The sequence below is a fragment of the Falco rusticolus genome, chromosome 5 (genome assembly GCF_015220075.1).
Source record: "Falco rusticolus isolate bFalRus1 chromosome 5, bFalRus1.pri, whole genome shotgun sequence".
NCBI lineage: Eukaryota > Metazoa > Chordata > Aves > Falconiformes > Falconidae > Falco > Falco rusticolus.
Genome location: NC_051191.1, coordinates 59,969,810 through 59,997,573, shown reverse-complemented (window position 1 = coordinate 59,997,573; position 27,764 = coordinate 59,969,810). Strand labels below are relative to the sequence as shown.

At 44.9% G+C, this 27,764-nt stretch overlaps 1 protein-coding gene across 3 annotated transcripts in view; it reads left to right on the top strand.

Moving 5' to 3' along the window:
* The window catches only part of BTBD11 (BTB domain containing 11), a 181,023-nt gene that overhangs the window by 147,516 nt on the left and 5,743 nt on the right, over window positions 1–27,764 (top strand). For 2 of the 3 annotated variants that reach the window (XM_037389809.1, XM_037389811.1), the window contains exons 6-16: window positions 312–401; window positions 3,577–3,678; window positions 4,793–4,886; window positions 4,996–5,131; window positions 6,781–7,001; window positions 8,409–8,587; window positions 20,236–20,341; window positions 21,137–21,239; window positions 22,957–23,038; window positions 24,046–24,114; window positions 27,182–27,295. In XM_037389809.1, the coding sequence (XP_037245706.1) occupies window positions 312–401; window positions 3,577–3,678; window positions 4,793–4,886; window positions 4,996–5,131; window positions 6,781–7,001; window positions 8,409–8,587; window positions 20,236–20,341; window positions 21,137–21,239; window positions 22,957–23,038; window positions 24,046–24,114; window positions 27,182–27,295 (1,296 nt within the window). The remainder of the gene's footprint in view (window positions 1–311; window positions 402–3,576; window positions 3,679–4,792; window positions 4,887–4,995; window positions 5,132–6,780; window positions 7,002–8,408; window positions 8,588–20,235; window positions 20,342–21,136; window positions 21,240–22,956; window positions 23,039–24,045; window positions 24,115–27,181; window positions 27,296–27,764) is intronic. The other variant, XM_037389810.1, reaches the window with a different exon arrangement.

The window sequence follows — 27,764 nt, the reverse complement described above, 5'->3', positions numbered from 1 at the left end:
AAGATGCTCGGTTTAGTATATGAAGGTGGAGATGAGGCTGGCAAGCCTGGTTTCACTCACCATGCTGAGGATGCTGAGGATAACGTGAAAAAAACACAGTCAACACAAGTGACAACAAAAATGGAGATTTTACAAAAATGTTCAGCTTTTGCTAGTCTGAGGGGCATGTCTGTAACAGAGGTAATGGCTTTCATTACATACATACTGTTAGTCTTGATGATATATACTTAAATAATTGTTTAAGAAAATTAAAGAGAGTTCTGTGTTAAATTTGTCAATTCCTTTGTTTTTTAACTCCAAAAAATGACTAGGGCATGACTCCACTGATGTATGCTTGTGTCAGGGGTGATGAGGCTATGGTGCAGATGCTGCTAGATGCTGGAGCAGATCTGAATGCTGAGGTGAGGACTTTCTGTTGGTTGTATCTTTGTTCTGTTATTTGTCTACATCTTAAACTACCCCCTGCAACTGTAGTAGAGGGAAAATTCCAAGAATTAAAAAAAAGATAAATTTCTCTTATCCTCCATGGCACCACGTGAAATGAATAGTGAAATCAGACTGCATTAGGTTAAAATTGGGATTCACTGCACAGAAGGGGGTCAAGTCATCAGACTTGCCCCACAGGTAATATCAATTTAGTTGTGTTTGCACACTGCGAATGAATACAGGCGTTAGTGCTAGCACAGAGCACAGCTCCAATGATACTGGAAGGACTCCCTGAATCTTAGCTGAGTTAAAGTGAAGGGGGTAAAAGAAATATCTGTCTGGTAATGTGCCAAAGCTTGAGCATTTCTATGCATCGGGATGTTCCAGCTAAGCATCCCCAGCACACAAGTGCAATGTAGATTCCACTGTTTTGTTTTACAAAGTACCTTGGTGTAAAAACTGTTGAATAAGGAGCTTGAAGCTCCCAGAATATAAATGTCTCTTTGATGAATGCACATCACAAACTTACACAATCTGTCCACCAAACAATCTGTGGTCCAACTCAGTGCAATGCAGGTATGTACATTTTTTAAAAGCCGTTTGAAAATCCGTGAAAGAATTATTTGTTAATGATTCCAGTTTCAATTTGTTGAGGTCATGAGTAAATTAAGCTGTCTGCTTCACTTATCTGTGTTCCATCTGTTCTGTTTGGACTTGAGCGAGCTGATAAATTGTAGTCACTGCTTTCAGCCAGACGTTTTGCACTTTTGAAAAATCTAATTTAAAAGCAGAAATGGATGTCACTTTTAAGAGACCGATAGTCACTACTATGTGACTGCTGTTTGGTGGCTTATGTGAAGTCAGCTGATGATTTCAGTTCCCCAAATTCAAGCACACCACCCTCAAGAGCTGGCAATAATTGAATACTTGAACCCTTGTCAGCACTCTCAGTAGGTACACCAAAGACTGGCTGGGCATGGAGACTGATCTCTCCTTTAACCCTGCCTGTGCCTCAGAGGTGAGATGGCATTAGCTGGTTCCTAGGACAAGTTTTCATTAGGAGCAGTCCTCCCAGTTGGTCCAGTAATATTCCAGACTTGAAGCAAATGCAAATTTAAACAGTTTTGTCTTCCTGAAACTGCTGACATCTGAGAGAACAGCTCTAGTGAGGAATGTGAACCTCCCTGATTCATTTCTGTAGAGTGTTTGCTCTAAAATGAAATGAAAACACTTTGGGACAAGAACTGTGAATAATTATGGTGTGCAATTATGAGATGATTTGTGCACACCACAACGAACTGTGCAAATTGGGCAATTACAGCAAAAAAAAGGCAAATCAACCATGAACAAAAATAAATACTCTGTCAGGTGCCTGCATCATTTTCCCCCTTTCACTTTGCAAATCAGTTATATATATATATATATGTTTCCAAAAGTAGCGTCAAATACTGGGTGCCTCCCTTTTTGATTGCCCATCTTTAGCAAAAATGGACTCATTTCCAGATGTGCTGAGAAGCTGCAGTTTGCTTTGGAGTCAGAGGGACCTGTAGCTGCTCAGCAAATCTCAACTGAGGCCTTAAAAGCCCAGTCCACCACAGGTCTTTTGCAACACCATGTCATCTGGAAAGAACTCTAATCCAAAAACCAAAGGAGCAAAGGAGTTAGGATGACTTCCTTTTCTATGCCGCTTTCCGTGGGCTGCCCCAAACAGTGGTGAGAGGCCATGCTTGAGGAGGAGCTGGATGTGTTCACTAAACTGTGATCGTGCCCATCCTCAGCCTCCGCTGCTCTTGCTCCCCAGCCTAAACCTCAAGGCACAAGCTGCTCAATCCTCTTCCTTCTAAGCAAACACAGACCCAAAGAAGTACCATGCCTTTGCTGAGAGGCCAGCAAACTTTTCCTGTTACACTTTGAGCTCTCTCCTTGGCAAACCTGGGTGATGACAGCCAGGTGCTGGTGCAGATCCACTCTGGCAAGTTGCAGGATCTGCATGGGCTCTTCAGTGTTTGCCCTCATCCCTGTCCTTGGGACTGAGGTCCTGGTCGTGTGCTTCTAGCAAAACGCTGCATGTGGTGCTTGGAAATGTGAGCTGCTAGTGCAACTGAGCATTTAATAACTGGCCCTGCTCCCCTACATGGATAAAAGTACTTCAGACAAGATAGTGAAAGCATAGCTGGCTGATGAGATGGTTCATCTTTTACTCTGATTTTAGTCCTCCTCTGAAGGTCAATAATAAGATTTTGAATTTTAGTGTCACACTCCATCTGAGTGTGCAGTCTTGGATTGCAAATGTTCATTAGATTTTTACCATCTTTGTGAACCTCGTCAATATTAATACCCCCCTCTTCAAGACAGGGAATGGGAAGCAGAGTGGTTATTCATCTTCCCCGATGTCTGCACTAGAGGAACCAGGCGCTAAGGCATAGAAAATCGAAGGAGCAATGTGAAAAATACCATTTTGTTTTCTAAGGATATAGTTTGCATCTGTCTTAACTGTCACCACCCTGCTCTTTTAGCTCAACTCAGACAGGAGAAGACAGTAAAAATGACAGTTTTTTTAAATCATTCCTGAAGTGCTACTCTGCCCCTTCACTTCGCAGCTATATTTTTCCTCCAGTGGGAGAGGAGGAGCCTGGAAGCACACCTGTGCACTCTAGGGTAGGGCTTGTGATGTGTCTTTCATGACAGCAGTGACAAATGTCATAGGAGTTTATGTGGAAAGGATTTCTTTGGGCCTGGAGCAATCCCAAGACCCAGAGCTGTTGGTACAGGGTCTGGTGAAGTCAGTGGGAGTGATCCTTAGCTGTAAGTGTCCTGATCCGTCCCTGCTTCCCCAGTGTGTGCTGCTGTAACCAGCTGTGGATGTTTTGACCTTGTGCAAAAGTATCTGGTGGCCAGTGGTTTAGATGGAGCTACAGTAGTTGGTAAAAAGACTTCATTTGGTATGGACTCTATTCAAGCTGTCAAATCAGCATGAACAGTTTTACTATTGAGAAAATTTTTACAGGAAAAAAAAATGAAGCCAATCATTTTGTAAAGCACCCTTCCCAGGTTTTCTATTTCACTTATCCCTCACGTGCCTGGCTTTCAGGCAGGTTGAATTTTATTACGTATAGCTCTTTAAAAAAAATAACTTTAATTTGTTTGTAGGTTGTCAGTACTGCTCATAAATACCCATCCGTCCACCCTGAGACCCGCCATTGGACAGCTCTGACATTTGCTGTGTTGCATGGACATATTCCTGTAGTTCAGGTATTATTGTATTTCCCTACCTGCATCTCATTCTTTTGTTTCTCCTCTTCAGTTCTAATTACATCCATCTCAAACCAGTATCCTCTTGTCATACTCATATTGGTTACTTCTGCTTCTTCTAGAGTGTACTGATATATAAAAGACCTATTATATAGTGAATGTGGTGTTCAAACCTTTAACCAATATGAGGTTTAAATAGGACAATCTTAAAGCAAAATTGCACCAAAGAAAGTCTGACAACTCCTTGTGCTCCTTCCTGACCACTTGTTTTATATGTTTGTTTATTCATTCATTACACTTTCTTACACTATAATACTCTAGCAAACAGAAAACTGCTGCCTTGGTGGAGAAGAGGTGGACAAACAGCCCTTGTGCTGCTCCAGAGGGGGAGAAGCACTCGCTCTCCTTCCCCCATTGAGGTGTCACGTAGGGTATGCTGGTTCTGTGCTTTGGCATCTCAGACACTGAGAAGGTTTATTCTTCAAAACAGCTGTGTCTATGGCACACTTAATGAAGCGCCAAAACTGTGAAGGTCTCAAGACAGAAATGGCCAAGAGGGGGCTGGAGCACAGGCTCCATCCTGCTCTTCTTGGCCAGTGTTGTTTTCAGCATTGTTGTTATTCACGTGGAAGTGTCCCTGATGGAGATCACAGCTTTTGGACTCATTGCCACAATTGGTTCTTAAGAATTGCCTTTCTTTTGGTCATGTCTTTATGATGGAGGCAATTGAAATCTAATCCATTTTAGGATGGTGCTGGGCTTCTAGAAGACCATGAAGGAAGGATGCTTGTTGGGCTAATTTTCAGTACTTCCATCTTCAGTGCATTACTTCCTTAACACTGACCTTACCCCATTTCCCATTCAGAAACACTGGGTTACACTTTTTTGGCTCTAAAGCTGGACACTAGTGTTCCTGGTGTCTGGCAGCGTAAAATGAGCGAAAAAAGGAATCAGTTTGCCTCTGTGAAACAATGGGCAGAATTTGCATGTCACTTGTCTCCATCATATCTGGTTTGCAGATGACAAGAAGCATTAGATTCTCATTCGTCACTGTTCATGAACTCTGAAGACTGTGATATCCCCAGTTGCTCTAAATAGTGAATTTTCTTTCTAGCTGCTGCTGGATGCTGGAGCAAAGGTAGAAGGTTCCTTGGAGCATGGAGAGGAAAATTACTCTGAAACTCCTTTACAGTTGGCAGCAGCTGCTGGTAAGGACTTTCTTCTCCCACTGTAATATATTCTTCAGTTGTTATCTGTGTTTTAGGTGGGCAAATACTAGATTTTGAAAGAAGTAAAAATGCGTCTCTTGACTTGCAGGAAATTTTGAACTGGTCAGTTTACTGTTGGAGCGAGGAGCTGACCCCATGATAGGAACAATGTACAGGAATGGCATTTCCATGACTCCACAAGGTGACATGAACTCTTTCAGTCAGGCTGCTGCACATGGACACAGGTAGAGTGGGAACAAGTCTAGTGGCATCCTTCAAGTGCTTATTTTTTGCCTCGGCATCCGGTTTGAGCAGATGGGTGAAAGTTCTGCATGAATAAATGAACATGCCACCAACTGAGCAGAGATGTAAGGCTTTTTGCTAGCATGTGAATTTAACCAGTTGGTGGTACAAGCTGCTTTTTGATACCTGATTTAAAAAAAAGGAAAGGGACTCCTTGTGGTGTGTTGCAATGTAATGGTTGTTAAATGGCAGCTGATGTGACTGCAGAAAGGAATGCCAAAGACATTCCTTCTGAATGTCTTGATGTATTTCTCAGGTTTGAGCGAATGGTGTCTGTACTGCTGCAGCCTTAATTTTTGTTGAATAGAGTTTCTCCATCTGTGTTTACTGCAAAGTCCTGTGTGTCTTCACGTTGTATGTATGCTGCAAATTTTTTTTTAAAAAAAGTAATGAAATGAGCACCTGGCATGCATGATCTTGCAACGCTCAGGAGTTGACTGCAGTGTAATGGATTAGTATTATGATCTTCACGTTCCTACTTTTCTGATTGTAGCCATCCAGAGGAACATAGATACAGGTTAGAGACAGTACCTACCGTCTGTTTGCTTAGAGACGAGCTGCTAGTCTAACAACATGCTAACGGCATGTCAGGGCAGGTTCGCACAACACTGCCCGTCTGCAGCCCGGGAGGGATCCCTGGGACAGAGAAGGCAATCTGGTTATCGGGGTCTCACGTTCAGCCAGCACGAGCGGGAGCCACGTGCCCAAGGAGGACCTGGAGCTGTCCTCAGACTGGCTGCTGGCTGTGCATGTTGCAGGCCCTGGCTCTTGTGCTTCTGCCTGTACACTGCTCACAAACACAACCTCCTCCTTCCCTCTCTGCCTGAAATTTGTTTGGGACATGCCGTGCCCTGCTGCCACTCCACACCAGGGTCTGAGCAGGTGCAGGGAGGATGCTGGAGTAGGAGGGAGGTGGGATGGGGGCCAGCCTGGTTTCTTTTCTCACAGCTGTGAAACCAGGAGCGACTCTTGAAATAGAGGAGGTTACGCTGGTACAGACCTGAGGGCACCAAGTCTCTGTGTTTGGGCTTTATTATTTGATAGCTCAACTGGATCTGTGGCTTTGCAAAGTGGTCCCAGATGTGCTCGAACCTACCCTGACTGGCCTTGTTGAATGTCTAGCTGCTCCAGCTTCCCCAGACCGCTTTGAGTGTAATCAAGTGGTGGTGCTTTCAGTAGCTCCAGGCAGCTCCCTTCTCAAGTGGCCTCCATGGTGGAAGTCCTGAGAGCTTGTCCCACAGGCACCTCAGCCTTCCCAGGTTGTGGGAAGAAGTCCTGAGTCACGTTTAGCTCATGCGTCTCTGTTCCCATGAGATGCCACCACTCACATGACATCTGTATGGTTCCTGTTGTGACAGCAGTGTCTCACGGATGTGGCCCAGGCAGTGCAGGTGGGCTAGCAGATGCTGTGCTTGCCTCAGGTCTGCTGTCAGCTGGTTCTGCCACTAACTAGAGTAATCTCCTGGTTGGGTTGTCCTAACTTGCCATGTCACAGCAAGTATGCTGGGCACAACGAAAGCCTAGCCACTGACTCTGCTCTCCTGCCCTCTCTCTCCCTCTCCCCCTCTCTCTGTTGTGCTGCGATTGACAGGAATGTCTTTCGTAAGCTGCTTGCTCAGCCGGAGAAGGAGAAGAGCGATATTTTGTCACTGGAGGAGATCCTGGCCGAGGGGACGGACCTGCCTGACTCGGGGGCAGCTCCGCTCTGTGCCAGCCGCAACAGCAAGGCCAAGCTGAAAGCCCTGAAGGAGGCCATGTACCACAGCGCCGAGCACGGCTACGTGGATGTGACCATTGACATACGGAGCATAGGTGAGTCCTGGCGCCCGCTCCTCTCCCTCGGGGAGAGACCGCTGTAGGAAACGCATCTCTCTTGACGGGCTGTTGCTTAAACTGACCACAGCTGCACCTTCCTCAGCCCTTGTGGAAGCAGAAGGCGATGGGGTGTTTGGCATGTTCCCAGCCCATTTCGGCTCCACAGCTCCTGTTCAGGGGCCACTGGCACTTCTCTGCAGGATGGAGCGGTTTCCACCAGCAGCCATCTTCACTGCTGTGTGGCAGGGCATTAAGTAAGACTCTGGAGCAGTGTTCACCAACAGCTTCTCTTTCACACTCTGCTGTAAAGCAGTCCACCACTAAAACATCTTTTATTTTCTGAGGCTTGTGAGCCTCTGAGGGCAGGAGCAGGGAGCTGGTTTCTTGGTATGCCAACTCTACCAGTGCGGGGCTGGAACATCAAACCAGCGGGCTGGGCAGTTGCTTGTGCCTGTGGGGAGGGTGGTCGGGTAGCGCAGAGGAGCTTCGGTCTGGACTGTGTATTTACCATCCCCATTGATCTGCGTGCCTGACACGTCTCTGGCCGGTGTGATGCTCCAGCCCTGGGAACATGGCATGGGTCAGGGTGTGCGGTGGTCTGAGCGATGGCTCGCTGGGTGGGCTGAGCAGGCAAAGACCTGGCAATGAACAGGAGGAGAGTAACGGGGCTCCTCTCCAGGCACTGGACGTTTGCTGAAATGGAAGGAAAAACCTTTTGTAGCCAAACACCAGGCTTTTGCTTTCTCCTGCTCTGTTCTGCAAGAGCAGAAACTAGGTCACATCCAGCCTAATGCCTGCAGAGGTATTTTAGCTCCATGTGCTTTCTCACTCAGTGCATGGGAGCAGTTCCCTTTAAGTTCCTGGAGAGTGGTTCTGCCACGACAAACTGCTTGAAAAGGCTGATCTGCTTAACGCTCCCAGTGCTGTTTAGGGAAAACAGTAATGATCAGGAGAGGACATGGGGTAGCATTTAAAGAAAGTTTTACTCTGAAGACCACCAGTTTGAATCCAGGTGCGTAGTGACCAAAATCAGGTTTTTTACCATTCAGTGGCTCTCCCGGGCTGCATTCAAACAAACGAGCTAGTGTAAATCTAGGTTCCAAAAGGTTTTTGCATGACAGAGCACCACAGTAATTACCACAAGTTGGCAGTCTCAGCAGAGGAGCTGAAAGCTAGATGAGCAGAGAGACCACAGTCTTCTCTTAATATCTGGAGGAAAGCCTCTGTGCATTAACTCTGGGATTCCTGATAACCGATGGCCTTCTCAATCAGGGATAAATAAGAATTTGATTTCTAGGATTATTTGGCAGCTTTTGCTTAAAATCTTAACATAAATAAAGGTAAAAAAGCAGAAGGGTACATCCTTCTCTGAAGCTGGGAGTGAGCTCTGTCCTCTATCTATAGGTGTTCCCTGGACGCTGCATACGTGGCTGGAGTCCTTGCGCACATCCTTCCAGCAGCACAGACGACCCCTCATCCAGTGCTTGCTAAAGGAATTCAAGTCCATTCAGGAAGAAGAATACACAGAGGAACTCGTCACACAAGGGTTGCCTCTGATGTTTGAGATACTGAAAGCCAGCAAGGTAGGATAAATAGTGCGTTTTTAAAAAATCAGCCTCATTCCCATCCCCTAAGACACAAAGCTTGTGATACTGTTTGTGCACAGCTGTTCCAAAGCTTTTTCAGACTGTATAGGATTTATTATTATTTGTATTATGTATCTCAGGTTTTTGCACTGGGGAAGCATGGGTTAAGAACACGCAAGTTAATCACATCTCCTGCTAGAACAGCTTAATATTGATGCTGACAATAAGCTGGAGAGACAGCAGAAGCTTCTGCACAGTGCTGAAATTAAAGTCAAAAGGATCACTGCAGTATGGCAAGAGGAGTTCATAAGCAAACCAGCCCAAAGAGTAACTTTACCCAACTTGTGTCACAGGACAGTACAACAAAGCTAATATTCAAGTTTGCTTTGGATTTCTTTAACCTGTCACATGACTTTCTCTTCCCTTCATGTGGGATTTGGACTGTGAAACTTGTGGGGAGACTGGTTTCTAGAAGTACAGAACGGGGTAATTTTTTAAAATCTTCTGTGTGTTTGTGCTTGCACCCTTCCCAAATTTATTCTTTCAGCTGACATTTTCTTAGCCAGACAAATCAGTCGAACAAAACCTTTTGAGGGAGGTACCATTGGGTATACAATTATAATAGCAAAGGGGATGATCATGTGGCAGACAAGGAGAGGAAAATGTCTTACCTAGTGAAGGATAGATACTTCCTTTTAAAACTTTTCCTAACTAACAGTCTCTTCTCTACCAGTCCCCCAATAGTCAGTTGCTCCCAAGGAATGCCCAGTCAACTGTGCTGTTACCAGAAAATCATTTTAGTGATGAAAAGCCTAAAAAGGATTTGATTGCTGTTCTTTTTCTCATACACTACGATACATGTTGGTATGGTCTTCTAACTGTTTAACTGGGAAGTCAGTAAATTCTCACCCAACTCTACATGTAACAGCAAGGAGCAAATAATTTTTAGCACCTGCAGCAATAGCCTAAAAATGCGAAAAGGGGAGAGGTTCTGGTATGGGCACTTAACACTGAAAGGTTCCAGACTTAGTATAGTGGCTAGTTAGTGGAAGCCTACATGGATTTATTGTATCCTGCTGCAAGAAAGGGCTTAGACTACCATCCCAAGCAAATCCTGAGCATTTGTTCCAGCAATTGTTCTGATTTTTGCTCCCACGAGCCTTCCCTTTGGGATTAGTTTGTATTGGATGGTTATTTATAGAGAATATTTGAGATAGCTTTTAGGAAATCATTCCAAATCCTAGGATTTGTAGATTCCTTGTTCTGAATTTGATTGAGTTAATGTATGTTCATCCAGAAATTACCAGCAAGGTGCTGTTTGATTTGAAAGCTGTTACAAAACTAATCATACTGAAAACTTCAAAGAAATTAAGTTTACACCTCGTAATCTAAGATGAGGCGCGGCTTTAATTGCTCTTCTCCTGGGTGGCTGAAGCCAAGGCTGATGATCATTGTTAGGGTAAGTTATACATAGGGTATAAACATAGGATTATACCACCAGGACATGTTAGACTGGGTCTTCCAGAGTCTATTGTAGGAGACCTGCTACCTTCTGCTTTGGGTTCACTTAAAACCTAAAATGTGGAGGGGTGAAACAACTGAAGTACCACAGAAACTCCTACACAACAAAGAAGGAATCCGTGCTGATCTTTATTCCTGCCTCTGGGCCTGGGGGAACTGCCTGTCTTCACTCTTCATGAGCAAGCATATTCACAAACACACACACATACACTGCTTCATATTCTTAGGAAAATAATTAATCATTCTGGGACACAAGTAAGGGTTTACAAATTGACTGCAAATGGCATGAATTACTGCAGCAGTCTTGTCCAAATGGCCTCTCGGAAAGCTTTCCCAGACAGAAATGAGGACAGACTCTATGCAACCCTTTGGAAGGAATCAAAGTAAATTCATTTGTAGCAGAATGCGCCAGTAGCAGTTCTCCCTGGTCACTCCATAGAAGGCAGCCGAGGAAAGCTGAGATTCAAAGGATCTTATGTTCCCCTTCTCGGGAAGGGTTGAGAGCAGAGGCTGTTCTTTACGTGTACCCACAGAAAGGAAGTGTCCTTCAAGAGGTGTAGAGGGGCTGTAACTGTGGTTCACATCCCTCTTTCTGCAGCAAATCATAAAGCTCTGCATGTTGTAGAGCTGTAGGGAGAGGAGTTTGATTTGCCCACATGGGCATCCTTTTCCCTGTGGGCAGGGAACTTTGAGAGAGATTACAGCTCTTGCTCAACATCACAGTCTGGCCCAGTACATTTCCTTAATGAGTTTTTCAGGGCAAAAAGTATAAAATAAGCAACTAGGAGGCACAGAGACACTTGGTATTTCTTGGCTGATTTAAAAAAAGGTGTCCCATTTGCTACATATTGTGACACTCAGTATCTTTTAATTGCTTGGCAACTTGCACCTAATAGAAATGGCATTTTGCATTCCTATAAATAGTTCCAACTATCCCATAATCTCAGAACAATTTACAAATATTAATGAGTTGAGGCATGGAAGAAGATCTTATCCTTCCGTTACGAACAGGGAAATTGAGGTAATTAAACAGGCAAATTTTCAGCACCTCGTAGAGTGACAGTCTCGGCCTCAGAATCTCTGACAACCAATACGTACAAGAATACTATCAGATATAAGGAATCCGTTCTGTCTTATAGATGGCTTTTAAAATGCTTGTTCTAGAGGGTCTAGATGTGAAGGTTTATGGGGGAGTTGTGCCACCAGCCAGCACTGATGCTGGTGTCTGGCAGCGTGGCACTCCACTCCCATTTATGTGCCAGAATACTGACAGTAGAAATAAAAATAGAAAGAAAATTTGCAGAAGTCCTGATGCTGGAATGTAGAATGTCAACAAAAATTGGCAAATCAGGCAAAACCGGCTGAGCTGAAGTCCCTAGTTTTATTGCCACTCTTCAAGCTGTGAAATAAGCGGGTAAGAACAGTGAATAGATTGCACATCATTTGTTCGCTGCTGCACTAAAGCCCTGGAGGAAGACTTCCAAAAGCACAAATGAAGGTTCAATACCCAGCTCCTGGTGGCTTCCAGTGGGATGGAGCACTTTCATTTCTTTTCATGCCTTTAAATGTCTTTATCAGCTGCACCGTTGAGAATTGGATGGAGAGCGAAGAAGTGGCAGTATTTCCATGCTGGCGAGGCAGAGCTGTGAGAACAGGCAGAGTATCGCCCTACACTTGCTCCCCCACGGTTCCCACTGTCATGCAGTGAGTTTGGGTCATTACCGAACCAAAGACCAGAGATGAGGTACTCTGGAGAAAGCAGCATCAGTGCAAAGGACACAGAGAGCGTGGTTTAAGGCACTTTCCTAAGAGCAAGCAAAACTCAGGCAGGGAAAGCTCTAATGTCAGTGACATGGTGGTGGATTTGGGCCACCAGATGAGCAGGAAAGGCACTGCCATTTTGGGATGGACTGAATCTCTGGCAGGCAAGCACACAAACATAGCCTGATAGAAGTGGTTTGGACAGGGCTGTGTGAGACAAAGCCAGAGAGATACTTCTGGGAGCGAGCAGCCCTGAGCTAAACTTCAGCTGCTGCATAGAGCAGTCCCTCAAAGCTAAGATGACACTGGAGATCTTGTAACAGAAGAAGGATAGGAAGATGCAGCTGAATTCCTGCCTGTTGGTATCTGTGTTGTCCTCTTCTTCGCCTGGGGAAACCTTCCCAAACTTCTCACTGGAAGCTCTGCTTTGCCTCCAGCTGAGCTTGATGTTTGTGTTGCCTGAGCTTGGCCCTCAGCTGGCTTGCCCTCCTGCCCCATGCCAGAGGACCATATTTGCCTGAGGAGTGGATGTACTTGAGGGCTGGTCACAGCTTGGAGATTGCTCCCTCCTACCCTGCCCAAATAGAGACTTTTAAAAGAGCTGTTTGGAGGATGCACCCAGAACTGGGGGATTGGAGTGCCCAGGGCAGGGATTGCAGGTCAGCTCTTCCATTTTTGCAGGAAGATTCTCCTGAGGATAATGTGCTAAATGACTACAGATGCTTCTTCATCTTCTGGCTATGAAAATCCTGGAGCTCTTTCAGATTGATCTTGGTATTTCCACAGCCTGAAAGAGAGAGACTCAAAACCACAGCCTTGGAAGTTAAACACTTCTGGCCTCCAGAGGAGGTTGATTTTAGGTTCCACTCCAGAGCTCTGCATGAGCTTGAATTGTCATTAAAATCACCCATGCAGATGAGCCAGCACCGTTGCCAGTAGTATGAAGTTATGAGCCAGTTTCATCCACTGCTTTTTCTGCATACAGCAATTTACATCAGATTGTCCTTGGCCTAGTTTTCAAGAAAAACTACAGTCTTTTAGTTCCGTATAATCTCTTACAGTTTCCTCACTTCCCCCTGTAGTATGGGCAAGGATCCGCTCTTTTGCCATTACCTTGGACCCTTTGTGGGCACAAGTCGCTGAAGTGTGTGTTAATCCACATGTGCATTGAGCGCACATGCTGAAGCGTCTGAAGCTCCGCCTGACACTGGATGTGCTTCACACCAGGAAGACTTGGTTTAGGACTACAAGTATTCCTGCTAGTGTATTGTCCAAGACAAAATCAGCTTGAAAAGTCATGGGGAAGGATCCTTCACCACCATTCCTCAGTTGTGTTCTGCAGCTCTCTCTTCATCCTTCGTATCAGTTTCTGTCCGTGATAAGGTCATTTATTTTAAAATTTAGCCCATTAGTGAGGTGTTGATCACGCTCTGCAGCCAGGCTTGTTGAAAGATACAGGAAATTACTTTGCAAAGATGTTTCCTCAGAATTTACAATTCCTGCAGAGTTTCCCAACCTCTACAAATGCACCTATAGGCAGCTGAAGAAACCTGCAGGAGCACACAGGCTCTTCTGGAAAGCTGAGCTTTTTGAATAACAGCCATCAGTCTGGAGTTCACAGTCATTGAAAACAAAAAACAATTCAAAACCATAACCGGTTTTTAAAATTCCAAAGGATTCAGGCATGTGGGTATCTTGAGAAACCTAGCCTATATAGTTTAAAAGCTAAAGTACTCTTTCAGCAATAACTTAGCCACTTGGAATCCAAAATCTTTTAGAAAGTAAAGTTTGGCGGGTGCGGGGAGGGGGAAGTTAATCTATCTTTTGAGAAATAGCAACATGTAGTGTCTGCCATAGATGCAGTAACTACTGGGAAAAAAAATTAATGTCTCCAACAAAGAGAAAGCATGCTGAAACACCTGCCTGCTACATTCCAGCAAAATGTTCAGAAGCTAAAGCTTGAGATGGACTTTCTTTTTCTTTATTGCTGTGGTCTTTCTGGATTTAATTCCTCTAAAATGTCCAGAGAGGTTCCTCAGAGAATGTCAACAGACTCAGCTTGCGCGTCTGTTCTACAAAGTCCAGGCATGGTGGTCAGCAAACGTCAGCTTTTCCCCGAGGTCTGCATGTGACCTAGAAAGTGGCACTGGAAGATGGAGCTAGAAATTTCCCCTTTTTGTCCTTTGCTTCATGATGGGCTGGAATGAGTATTTAAGATGGGCTAGAGTGGAGGTGTGTTCTGCTGTATGCAGCCAGACTACCCTGTTGTGCAGGAAGGCCTTAGGGCAGAGCAGAGAGGTGACCCCCGTATGGTGTATGGCGCTTGGGCGGGCGCTGGGTCACAGTCAACTCCCAGAGGAAAGCCCTCCCTTGGGAGAGTGCTGTGCGTGTTTCTCTTGCCTGGGAACAGACAGATCAGGAAAGACCCCTCTATGCTGGGTGAAATTTTACTTCCTTGTTAAACTGCTTTTCAACAGAAAATTGAGGTTTTACTATAATGACAGGTTTCATTAAAATACTTGTTCTCCACATAATATTTTACCTTTCTTGAAAAAATTAACACCTGAAAATGGAATATTTTGGCTGATGAATGAAATATTTTTAACTGAAGAAGGATGTGGACTTTCCGCAGAGGAGACAGGCACACCAAAACCTGCACTAAAAGTAACCCTGAAGATATTCCAGGATGCTAAAGTGCCCACTTACAGGTTCCACAAAGTGGCTAATGCCCTTCTGTGTGTCAGCTGGTGCCCAGCCTGTGCTTGGTGATTGATCTTTTGGCTGGGGCTTTGAGTGATTTTGTAAGGCAGGTTTCACAGTTTTCAAGCAATCTGTAATGTTGCCCGTTGTCATTTGTAGTACTTCTGTGTCTAAACAGTTCAGAGTAACCAGGACGCAAGTTATCCACACATGTACGTCGTGCATTCTCCATGTGAGATGTGAACGCCAGGTACCGAGTGGCATGTTAACAGACTCTTAACCCTGTCTCGTGTTTTCATAGCGTAGATTCAGCTTCATACTAACACAGGTTTGATTTTTTTTTCTACCCTCTGTCTGCCTTCTAAAATGTTTCCCTGCCAGAGGCAGGAGCCGTTTCTTCATTTACAATAAATAAATGCCATGGATGTGACACCTGCCCTTTTCTGGGCTCTCACCCAGGGATTAGACTGTGCCCGGGGATCTGAGCTTTTTACATACAATGCACAGCTGTGGATATAAAGAGCCTGTTGAAAGGGAGACTTGGCAGCTTTCCCAGAAGTTAACTGAAGGGTCCATTTGTGCCTTACCTGTGATTAATTCTTTTCCGTTTGTATTTGCAGTGGAAGGACTTGAGCCCAGCACTAACAAAACCCATTTTGTTACACAGTTCACTGCCTCTAACTGTATCTCCAGCCTCTGGGGCTTCCCTACCTTTGCAACTGTTGACTAACATTAATTATGTGTGTGCTGCTTAATCATCTAGGAGAGACCCTTTAAAGTGGCATTTAATCAGTTTTGAGGCAGCTGGCAAAAGTGAATTATGCAAGAGGACTGTAGCGGAAACACCTAGGCGGGATGGAGAAGGTTCAGGGAGACGGCGAAGAAAGTCTCATAGTGTTTGATCCCTCAGGGCTGGGCAAAAAGCCCTCTCTGTTGCTTCGCTCTTTATCGGCCCTTGCTGGGAAGAGAGGGAGCATAACAGAGGAATAATTCAAGGGTCTCCTTGTGGAAGGAAGTCCATGGATGTGTCCTCAATGGACGCAGGGTATCCTGAGACTCCACCACCGCTGGAAAAGCTGCTGGGGACCATGTGTGAGATGGGTGACTAGAAACAGCACTTCTACCACTCTGCGTTTAGTGGAGACCTGGGTACCTCCAGCATCCTCAGTACCAGGGAAGGAAAAGATACCCTTGCCAGCACTCCTGTCCCCCGAGCAGCGTGGTTTCTCTGTTTGCTGGGGAGATATATGTATTAACAAGCAGACACTGAGCCTGGAAGAGTAAGTGTGTAACTTTTGTAAGCAAGAGGTGAGCTTTCGGTTTTGGGGCTTTGTGGTAGAGGAATTTGAGGGCCTGGCACACTTAAATTAAAACGGTGTTAATGGGGCTGAGCTGGTGAGGGTAACATCAATAGAAGGAAAACCCAAAGTACCGCTTGGGATTTCAGAGGCAAAGAAAAGCAGCCTAACTTGTTATCACTGTGGAGGGCAGCCACATGGAGGTGGTGGGAAACCTACAGGCTAGTAAGGAGAACTAAGCAGTGGGGTTTGAGCAGTCGAGAGGGATGTGGTGTGAGAATGGGGGAGCCTATGAAGAAGAGGCAGCTGAAGCAAAGTGTGGTGACAGAAGAGCAAAACCTTAGCCTAACTGCTGAATCTGACCCAAGTTTTCCTCTTGATAGTATGAAGCATAGCCGCTAAGATGATACAGGTACAGGGGGAAACTGGCTATGCATTTCCCAGCTGTGTCCAGTACCATGTAGGACCACACCCCAGAATGGCTAAGTTCAACCCAACCTAGGCTAGGTTGAACTGGGTAAGCTGGAATGGAGCAAGCTCTCCCAGGGTGTGTGCTGAAATTTGGAGGAGCCTTTCCTGAGTCCTGCCACAGACCTTCATCAGGCAGACATTCAGGAAAAAATACCCCTGCACTCCCCACATAGCTTCGCCTCTTTTCAGATCAATCAACTAGTCATCTCTGGTCCAGCAACTTGAAAACCTTCAGCTTTGCTTCAAAAGAATTTATGAATTCCCCTCACAGTTCAAGTGCATTCACCAGGGGTGGGGAATTCCTTTAGATCTCTGCTGAAGAATGCTTTTAAGTCAGGAGACGGCTTGTATCTACAAAGCAAAGTTGCTTGCTCACCAACCAACTCTCTGCTGGAAGCACTGTGTTCCTCAGAAGAGTCACTGTTGTTCCCCATTCCCTCTTGCCTATCTGTAAACTACCCCATGGTTGAGTAAATATTTTTATTATATCCTATGCCAAGCTTTCTTCCTCCTCCCACAGTAGATGATGAGCATTGGCTCCCTTTGACTGCAGATGAACGCCCATGTCTGAAGGAAAGCTGGCCTCACTCCAGATCTCAGCTTCGCACATCCTGGCACAATGTTTTCGAACATCAAGCTGTAGCAAGAAAACAAACTTCGGTTTTCTCTTCCAGTGTTAATATCGCCACCCACAACCGCTACAGCAAGCTGTTACAGCTGTTCTTTCACAGTCAGCTGATAGGGCAATAGGATAAATGGGGAAGAATTATCTAGCTTGGTGCATAACTGTAATGGATGTGGTAACCAGGGCAGCTTCTGAGCTTCACAGTGTGGGCACTGTGTGAAGAGGAAGGTTCAACAGGCTGGACATGTCCTCCTCCTTGCCAGAGCAATGCTGGTGCCCCAGGTCATGAACTCTTGCAGTTGTTCCCAGTTCCTTCACAGGCAGCCCAGCTCAGCCTGCTCCAAGAGCAGCATTTGGCTTAAAAAACCTATTTTTTTCCCCAGCCATCCACTTGCAGTCAAAGCACCCCTTTTCTGTCTCCTCTTTGCTGCCTCTTTCTGCCTGGTTTATTGGTAAAAGCAGCAGAGGCTCTGTGGGCAGCAGATCCAGGGCCACAGCCCTGTGAGCTTGGCTGTGTGCAGCATGGTATGGAAAGCGAGCTTGCTGTGCTGTAAGAGCTCACTGCTCCCCTCCCGGTGTCTTGGGGAGAAAACTGTTTGTTAGCGATGATCCTAATTGAGCATGTGCTTCAGCTTTCTAGTGGAGCACATTTTTTTGGCCTTTCGGTGGCAGCGTTGTATTTAATGTTATCGACAGAAGCCAAAGGTCTGCAACCTCCTCTCTGCCAAATGAGATCAGTGTCCTGCGCTGGAGGTCTGAAGCTCCACAGTGCATCTGTCTGTCTGGTGGCCCTGCTTTCTCTGATGTGCCGATCATTCGGTCTCTTTTCTCTTTGTCCCATCTCTGTTCTGTGTCTCAGGGTTTTTAAGCATCTCTCATGTGAATATATCACATCTTGAGCCAATTAGAGTTTAGTTTACATCAGGTTTTTCATGAGCTTGTGGGCAGTCAGTGGCAAGGTGGCTTTATAATGAGCTTGTATCTGCACACCGCAGGGTTTGTGCCCTGTTGGTGACCCAGGGAGCTGGCAGCGCCTTGCCAGTGTAGGCAGGCTGCCATGGGCTTGTTCACGTGTGTGACCTGTTCATCACGCTGGTTGGAGTTATGATCAGGGATCCTCTTTTCCCACCTGTGTGACTGGCTTTGGCCTCTTCCTCCTCTCAGTGCACCTGGATGTCCTGGTATGTGGTGCTATGCCTTGGACTGGTGAGACCTCCAGCTGCTAACAATGCACTGGGAGGTCAATACCCAGATTTTCCATCAGCACATTCCCACAGGCACCCTGGAAGGAGGAGATGCATTGTCTTTATCGATGCTTATGTGTGTTTTTAAAAGCTATTGCCCAGGCACAGCTGTGACCTCAGTGGCATAGACAGGACCTGTGCCCCCCAGCAGATTCAAGAGGGAGCTGCTGGTTGCTATCCTCTTTGTGCAGTTACTCTGCTTTCATTCACTGCAGGTAAAGGTGAGCATTGCTCTTCCAATTGCACCTCTCTTCTCTGGAAACTTCCCTCTGCTTGGAACCACGGAATTATCCCCATCCTCCATTGTATTTACTGACTTCTTAGCATCTGCTGGATCCAACTGGGAGCTGCCCTGCTGGTAATCAGTGTCCCCCCAGACGTGCTCCTCCCTGGCTGACTCAGTCGGCTGCAGCGCTTCGGCACAGCCCTTCCGAGCAGAGAAGCAATTGCTCTTTCTGCCCTGTCTGTCTAGAGCTCTCCCCCCAGCCCTCCCGGCAGTTGAGTCACTTCCTTCTTTAAATCTGGCCTTAAATCTTCCTTTTCTTTGCGCCCTGTGATTCACTGCCTTTGTGAAGCACTTTGCAGAGCTCTGGCTGGAAGATGCTGAACAGGGATGCTTGCGGTGTGAAACGTCCTCCTTGTCTCAGAGCCACAGCAGCGAGCCCCTCTCCGAGGGCTAGTTCCTGCTGCACTCCGCTAAAAGGTGTCTCTTTGTATCAGGATTTCTCTTATCTTAGCATTCCTCTCAGTGCTACATGTGACGTAGTAATAGGAGCCAACTCCTGCCTGCGGGCAAGCGCATGTAGTTTCCTTTGACATCAGCATGTGCCTGTGAGGGCACAGCTCAACCGTTTCCCCCCCTGTTTGATTAGATTCAGTACGGGAGTCATTACAGGATCTCTGCCACTCCTCCCCATCCCTCCTGGGACTTAAGGAGCGTTGCTGTTAGATCTGAGCTGAAATGTGCTCACAGAAAGGAAAGCTTCAATTCCTGCCCTGTAAGCCTGGATGTATTTTTAGTGTAACATCTACAATCTTCAAATTTTCACATTAAGAAATTTCTTGTTCCTTACCTGCAAATCTCCTTGGCCTTGGACCCTCTCATGTCTAAGTGCCTCATCTCGTCACAGCTTCCTGTTGTGGAAGGGAATCACCAACCAAGAAGGTAGTTAAAAGATGTGGTACCACTGAAGTTGGCTAGACCTGCTCCAGTTACCACCAAAGCATACGATAAAATGTGCCAAAGATTTTTAATCTTGCTTTTGGCTATGACTTGGGTAGTTAAGCACTAAATCCATTTCACTACCCTTGCAGCTTAGGCATATGAAGATGCAAGTTGCTTAGGCGCTTAGGGAGGTGTCTTGTGTGTGCCTCAGCCCCAGAGTCTGGGTAAGGCCATGGACCAGACCTGGTTCTGTGAAGGTCTGGTGGCTTCCTCAGGACAGTGATGCCCAGGCCAGTGCCAGCAGTGTGAGAGCACATTCATGAAATATGGGATTGGATGAGGAGAATCAGTGGCAGACTGTGATGCTTCAGTCACTCTGTAAGGGAGGGTCTGTTTGTGAGACTGTTGCACTTAGAAATGCATGCAGGCTGTGCAGCTACATCTGTTTGTAGCTCTGGTTTTCTAAAACATGACTGATGACGATTTTTCAAAAAGCAACAAAAAGTCATTTTCCGGTACAGTAAGTGTGCAAATGAAATTAAATGTCTATTGTAAAGTAGCTTTGTTTCTACAGAGGGGACAGGGGCTGGAGTTTGTTGGGAAAGAAGACCTCTGGTCCAAGAGAAGGACTTTTCGTTTTAACTGATTTCTACAGGAGACATGGCAAGCGAGTAAATGAGAATTGCGGTTTCTAACAAATACTGATCATCCTAAGCTCTGATTTTTAATAAAGCTTCAGCAATCATATTCTTCACCTTCAAAACAGGCAGCTCTTCAGAACAACATAACATCTCCTTTGCATACTGATCTTACCTTGCATACTAAGCTTACATTGCATATATTTGTTTTCTTCTGCTTAGAATGAAGTGATCAGCCAGCAGCTCTCTGTTATTTTCACTCATTGCTATGGACCCTACCCTATTCCAAAGCTCGTTGAAATTAAGCGGAAGCAGACCTCTCGCCTTGGTAAGTGTGACTTGAAGATACTTGTTGGCTCTCCAAAGAGGGTTGTGGGAAGTCTACATCTCTGGCTGGGTGCTTGGGGGAGCATGAGGCAGAGAAAAGCTTGGATTTGAAAGGCAGAACTAGAAAAAGGAAGGGTCCCAAACTCAGCCTGACGTGAAACTCCTGTTGGAATCAGGAGGAACATCAGGTGCATTAGAGTGGAACTGTAAATCTGCAAAGATTTGTCTGTGTTGCTGATATTAGGCTGGGTTCCAGGGCTGGGGCCCGGGGCCAAACATCTGTCTGCATCTCAGACTGCTGTAGCTGGCTGTGGGTGACGCTACAGTGGCACAGTTCTTCCAGCCCTGCTGACAGAGCCTGAGTAGTTGTAACATGACTGAGAGAAGACCCCAGTAATTTTCCCTCTTCCACTTGGCATGAGGACTTCCCTGTGCAGGGAGAGGGGCATCATAGGGTATATATGACCCTCCAGCATCTGTTCAGCTGCAGTTTGCTTTGGGTAGCAGAGCCGAGAGGCTGTGCCAGCTCTGTATGGTAGGGACAGCTGGCTGTCATCTCAGCAAAGGTCGTCACGGACTTCAAAGCTTTGAATTCCCTTCATCTGAACTCCACGTGGCTGTCTAAGGGGCTTCTGTCTCAGGCTGTCCAAAATAGTTTTATGGGCTTTACTCATTAAAAAGAATACCCTTTTACACTATTGTCTTCTTTTGTCAAAACAGGAAGATATTCTGTATGTTCATCATGTCTTCCAAACCAAAGTTACTGGGTTTTTTTTCCTTCTTTTTGTGATTCTAGATCCTCATTTTCTTAACAACAAAGAGATGTCAGATGTTACGTTTCTGGTGGAAGGAAGACCATTTTATGCACATAGAGTATTGCTATTTACTGCATCACCAAGGTAAAATATAGAGACATTTCTGATCTTTAACAAAAATAGAACTTGATTTTGTGGTTTTGCTCCCCTCCCTACCCCCACCCCCCCACCCCTTTGGCTGCTATTAAGATTCTTTGAGGGCTAGTGGCCCAGTCTTCAAGTTTTCACTAAGCAGAACATCTCAACAACTTGTTTCTGGTTGATCTGCAGGACGTTTGACAAATGCTCCCATCACTAGATTCCCACCCAGTAAATGCTCCATGCTTCTGGCCATGCATCTGATTTCATTCCACTGAGGCATGTTTGCATGGAGCTCATTGCTGTGTCCAGCTCTTAATCATAGAAGAGTCTCAATATTTTGATTCTTAATAATTGTTTGCCTTTGTATGCGGTCTCCAGGAAAAACAAGCTACTATCACACAATTCATTTGACATTTTTTAAATAAAACTAAATAACTACAAAATGTATCATACTGTATCAAAAGGAAGTATTTATAGTCTGTTCCCTGTGCTCAGAAGGCTGGACATGGGTTACCCAGCTCAACCCAACCTTAAAGTTGCTCACAAACCTTAATTTTATGCAGCTTTATAATTAAAGGTGTACTTTTAAACAAATTCATCTGGCTGTCCGTAAGAGCTTATTTCAAGATGTGGCAAGGGCAGGCCACTGAGTTTGAGTAGTTTGAGCAATGTGGGAACTGATGCTAGTCATGCTGCCAACCCACAGCACAGAGTAAAGAGATTTGCATAAAGCAACTGCAGTATCTGACCCTGCTTTCAATTAAAAAAATGGGTATTTTGGTTTTGAGCTTATTAGTAGAGGTACAAACATGTTCCAAACTCCAGCTTTAAACCTACTAAATTGTGTTCATAATAGAACTTGACACTAGTGAAAGGAAATCAGTTGTTGTCCATATTTTAATTAACAAGATGCAGTCGTGGTATGGAAAAGGTTACCATCCAGCATATGCTGGTCTTGATAGATAAGCCAAGCTTCGCACTGCCGCTGGAAGGTCAGATGAATTACCAAACAGAGGAAGTACAGGGGCAGATGTATCCAACAGCGCATTTCCCATTTTTGCCTTCTAATTGAATGGGAATACCTGGGTTTGAGAAATAGGTTGCTACATATGTTTACATCTCATGTAAGTCTGCAATTATTAACTAAAAATGTAGAGTTTTTACTGAAAATTGTGCCTGAATTTCGGGTTTTGATAATCAAAGAACAGCAACCTATCCAGTTTTCTCTCCTGCCTCATCTTACACAGTTGTATTGAGCTTGCATAGAAGCATTAAAAGTCTTAGTGTAGTTGTTTTAATATTTTGTTCCAAATCATTTTTTTAAAGCAGCATAATGGACATAGGCCAAAATTTATCTCCTTCAAAAAAGAAGATGTGCAGTTTTTAAATGTGTTAAATCTTCCTAAAAAGTCATGGTGCCTTCAAGAAAAAAATATATTTTGGTTTTGTTATATGCATCATTACAGACTCTGAATTTCATATGTACATTTTGTTCCACTGTGATATTAGACGTATTTTTCCAAAATGGCAAATTGAAATCTCCTAAAAGAGAGGCTTATTGCACTTTATGTCAGTGTCTAAATCTTGATGCTTTTTGGTGACAAATCCATTCATTTCAAGTGTACTGTTTTTGTAAGAGCTGGTGCTGTCCTTCCACTTTACCGTACTTCTTCACAGAGGTAATTGGGCTGGTATTTCAATCTTGCTCCTTTTTATTTAGGTTTAAAGCATTGCTGTCTAGCAAGCCCTCATCTGATAGTACTTGTATTGAGATCAACTATGTGAAGTACCCCATCTTTCAGGTAAAGTCAGTTCTCATGTCAAATTTGAATGGAACATGTAATAGGAACATCATGCCCTATCCAGATTAGTATGTATGTATTTGATAAGCACGTAGCTCAGAGTAGTGGTTTCATGAGCACAGGCTTCATCTCCATTCATACACTAAGCTGCAGAGTGCTATTGATTGCCCGACCAGACACAATAGCATGCATTTCACTTATATGAGCTACGCAGACAAACAGTGCATGTCAAGGTAAAGCACTTGATTCTTTTTTATCTTGTTAGCTCTTTCTGTTTTTAATGGACAGGCTTGGAAAAGACACAGTTCATTCCCTTCCTTAACAGTATTGTTCAATCAATTTTTTGCCATGAAAAACAGACCTTGCTTTCTCTATCTGTAGCATATACATGTATATGCTTCCCTCTATTTGAGTCAGAGCTGAGACAGTTCCATGTATTGACTGTTACCGCTGCAGATAATTCCCAGCTGCCTACAGTAACTTTAGGCTTGCTGGAAGCTCACTGCAGAGGGATCTTAGCTGGCTCCTATCACAGTGCAGAGCCTCCCCCACTCTTTCTCATTATCCATGCATGCCCACACACAGCTGGGTGAAGGTGGGGATGCCATTGCCAGGGAAGGAATAAGGGAATAACCATTATATATGCTATATTTTCCTGAATCAAGATGTACTTAACATACTGAGAAATACACTGAAAATTCAGAGTGAGTTAATCAGCTTCTTGCAAACTGTTTGGAGCTCACCAGAAAGTCTGGACAATGTGGCTGGTGAGCATTAAGATGCTAGACTACCTGTAAGAAGGTAACATTGAACTGTGCAGAGAGAGAGAGAGAGAGAGAGAGAGAGTAACCAAATACAGCTTGAGATCAAGAGGATTGGGCCAGTTTTACCTACAAATCCTTGGTGGTATCTGAGAGCCTTGGGTATTGCCTGAAACCTTTACATCACCTTCTGTTCCCTGATGTCTTGGATTGCTTTTTATAAACACTCCCTTTGTTTTATTACAGCTGGTTATGCAGTATCTTTATTATGGAGGTGCAGAGTCACTCCTGATTAAAAATAATGAAATCATGGAGGTAAGAGACATTTATCTTAATTGCAGCAGGAGCAATGCTAAGTGATCTGTGTACCATTCACCCAAGGGCACGTGGCCATTGGGCAAGACATGAACACTCCTGTAAGAGCCAGCAGTGCCTCACCTGGAGTGCTCAGACTGTCTGCAGTCCTGCGGGAGACACTTTTATCTCCTTCTCTGCCAGTTGTGGGTTGTGGTTACTTCTGCCAGTATGATGCTGATTGTCAGAGAAGAAGGAGTAGAAAAATTATGATCATCAAGCAAAAAAAGTATCTGAAATAAAAATATCTAGTTAGATGCTTTGAGAGGCTCTTCCAAGGAAATGCAAAGCTGCTATTACCAAAATCTGGAAGCAACTCCAGCAGCGTAGCATACCATCCTTTCTCTCTCTCAGCCTTATAGGCAAGATGCTCTGCTCCAGCTGGGCTGGTCAGCTTCCCTCTGCCACGCTCTCACTTTTGGTTTATTAGCTCAGGCTTACATGTCCACACCTATCTCAGCAGTGTAAAGGCATCCGGTTTGGTTCTTCGCTCGGGAGAATTCTTGGGCCTGTACGTGGATTTAAGCATGCGAGAAATCCTACTGGAATCACAGTTCAGTTTAATTTCAAGTATGTGACTGTCAAGTTTTCTGAATAAAACCTTAGGCTTCTCCCTGACATATAGAGACTTCTTTGCCCCCTTCTCACTGGATGTAAAACCTCCAGTGCCGTTGTGCCCATTTGTGAAAGCTAAACCACGTCAGCTGGAGCTGGCTGAGCCTTCAGTGTAGCCACACATCCACAGCCTGTACCCTCTTCCAAATACTGTGTGCTGTTGTTGCCCGCTATGATCAGGCTACCACCAACAACTATATAGAACTAAGAGATACTGAGCAAATTCTTGACAATGGTTCAGGGAGTTTTCCTGTTGACAGTCACCAAATTATGGCAGCCAAAAAGAATGCAGGACAGTAAATAGTAAAATCAGAGCAACTTAAATAGCTGATAACCATCAGTGTACAGATTATAGTCTGCCACCATGATGTTTTATTCTTGCCTACATTAGTTGGTCTGTCCCTATGACACTCATGTCTGGGGCATCCATGTGAGCCTTGGCATTTACAAAAGTACTGCTAACCAGAAACTGGGAGCGACTCTTCTTTGGGATGCAAGTGGCCAGGGTGTATCAATTCTGATGGATACAGGGACATATGTACCAACCCTGCTGGTAGCCAGAGGATGGAACTGGTGAAGACTGAAATTATCCCTCTCCAGCGCAGCTGGTGGATTTCTAACTAAGCATACCCACATGGACTTTCTGAGCTTTACAGGAAAAGGTCACTGATTCTCTATTTCACTCGTAGTTTTGAAAGAAGCTCCTGAATTTCTAACCTTTTCTGAAATAAGGAGTCTTAGACTAGGCAGTGCAATGCTTTATAGAAATGCATGTGTTGTCACCTAGACTGTTAAAAAGCCTGTGCTGCAGTTCAGCTGACTGCTTCCTCTACTTTTGTGACATCTCAAAACTTCTGTGACTCAAGACTGTATGACTGATTGATTGATCTGTTGATAACAGATCTGGCCACGGTTCCTCACAGTTTAAAATAATTACAAACCAGCACGTGACTGCTTGAGCCACAGAGGCAGCTGGAATAGGATTTGGCTTTATCTTTCAAAACTCCATTTAGCAACTTGCCTTATTACAAATATGATAACAAGAAGCACCAGAAATACTCCACAGAAATCTTTGCTGCAATTCATAATTGGGGCCAGCTGGCTGCTATCACATCAGCACTGCAGATTTCTAGCACTTGAATTTATTTATGGGCTTAAAACAGAGCTTGAGCGACTGCATAGGAGAAGTCAGAATAATGTCATGGAAGTTTCAGGGGTTTGTTCCTCAGCGCTTTTACCTAGCAGCGTGAGAGCTCTTTTGGGGTTCACAGGGTAGCTTTTTGTCATGCAGTCCTAGATAGTAAGGGCCATGTAAATGCCTAAACACCTGAACAGCTTGGCCTAAGAGACCTGGCTGGGTTAGAGCAAGGTGTCAAGCAATGAAGAACCCCAACCTGCTTCCTAAGCCAGAGGGAGAGAGCCAGAGGCAATGACCTACCACAGAAAGACAGAAAATTAAATTCTTCTTCTCTACTGCAAAAGGACAGAAAGGGAGCAATAGGGGAGATCTTAGCACCACTGAAATCATTTGGAGAACTCAGAATTTAAGTAGTTTTCCCTCCACAGGCTTCAGGTCACAGTGTACAGTGGCATGCAGAGATCCCAAGGCAGCGCCAGTCCGGGCAGTATATCCATAGGGTGGGTGCAGGGCCAAAGCGAGAAGTTGGCTTGAGTCCTGATGGCAGGAGAGCCATGCAGCGATACAGACACGACACTAACATGAGTGTTAACTTGGCAGTGCTTTTGCATTGTATCCTGCCGTGCACCCGCTCCTTGAAGTAACATGAAGCCAGTGTTTCAGTGCCCTTGGCCTATACGTGACCTTACTGCTGCTCACCAGCTAGAGCAAGGAGCATATAGAGATCTGATTCCATTTCCTCGAGCCTGCTGAGCTATTAGGTTTGAGGTTTAGTGCCTCTCTAGATTTTTAAGACTGCCCAGGATGGTCATCATCTGGTTCTTGGTCCTGGCCCTTCTGCTGACATCCCTATGTCCAGCCCAGGTGCTCGATTCAGCCAGAGCTTGGGGAACAGCTGAACCAGAACCCTTTTTTTCTGGAATGTAATTGCAGATCTCTCCTTGCAGAGTCATGTTTGCAAAGTGACCAAAGACTTTCCAGGCTGCCATTTCCTTTTTCTCTCTCTCACACACCCCCCATTCCAAAGCCAGCATGTGGATCTGAGCAGCCCATAGCGGTCTGTCTGTACAGCTTCCCACAGTGTCATCCAGAGGGGACTACAAAGAGTTGAAGCAATCAAGTGATCTTCTCATTGTGACTGTCAGTACTTTCACACTAACTGAAGCAGGGGCAGAGAAAAAAAAAATGAAACAGTAAAGAAGCAAACTCTGATTCTGTATCACTCAGCAGTTTTGACTTTTTTCCTTGCTTTTTTTTTTTATTATTTTTTTTTAGCTTCTCTCTGCTGCTAAATTTTTCCAGCTTGAAGCTTTACAACGACACTGTGAGATCATTTGTGCAAAAAGCATTAATACAGAAAACTGCGTGGATATTTATAATCATGCCAAGGTAAAAATAACCACATATGCTTGCATGTTATGTGTCTGTCATCATACTCGTAAGTCAGTTTTACAATAAGTAGTGATACATATATCATATGCTTAGTACATTTGTTACATATTTAAGATTTGTCATTCGTTTATTGGGACTGAATGGCTGATGGCTACCTAGCATAGTGACAGTCCTAAATCACGTAGAGTAAGAGCATCGGTGGCAACTTCTCACCCCCTAAGTTGTTCAAACTCAATGAGTGTACCACTGTGTGGCAGACCTATCCCTTATCATGGCAACCCAAACTGCTGAGTTATTCAACAGGAATCACCTAAGTGAATAAGACACCTCTCTTTCACCTTCCAAGCTGCATTTTCCCATTGCAGTTTCCCGTTTTCTTCCCACCTGAAGCCCACTGGGGTGATACACTCAATGCTGATGACAGTTTGTCAATATATATGGCAAAGTGCAACGTCTCGGAGCTGTG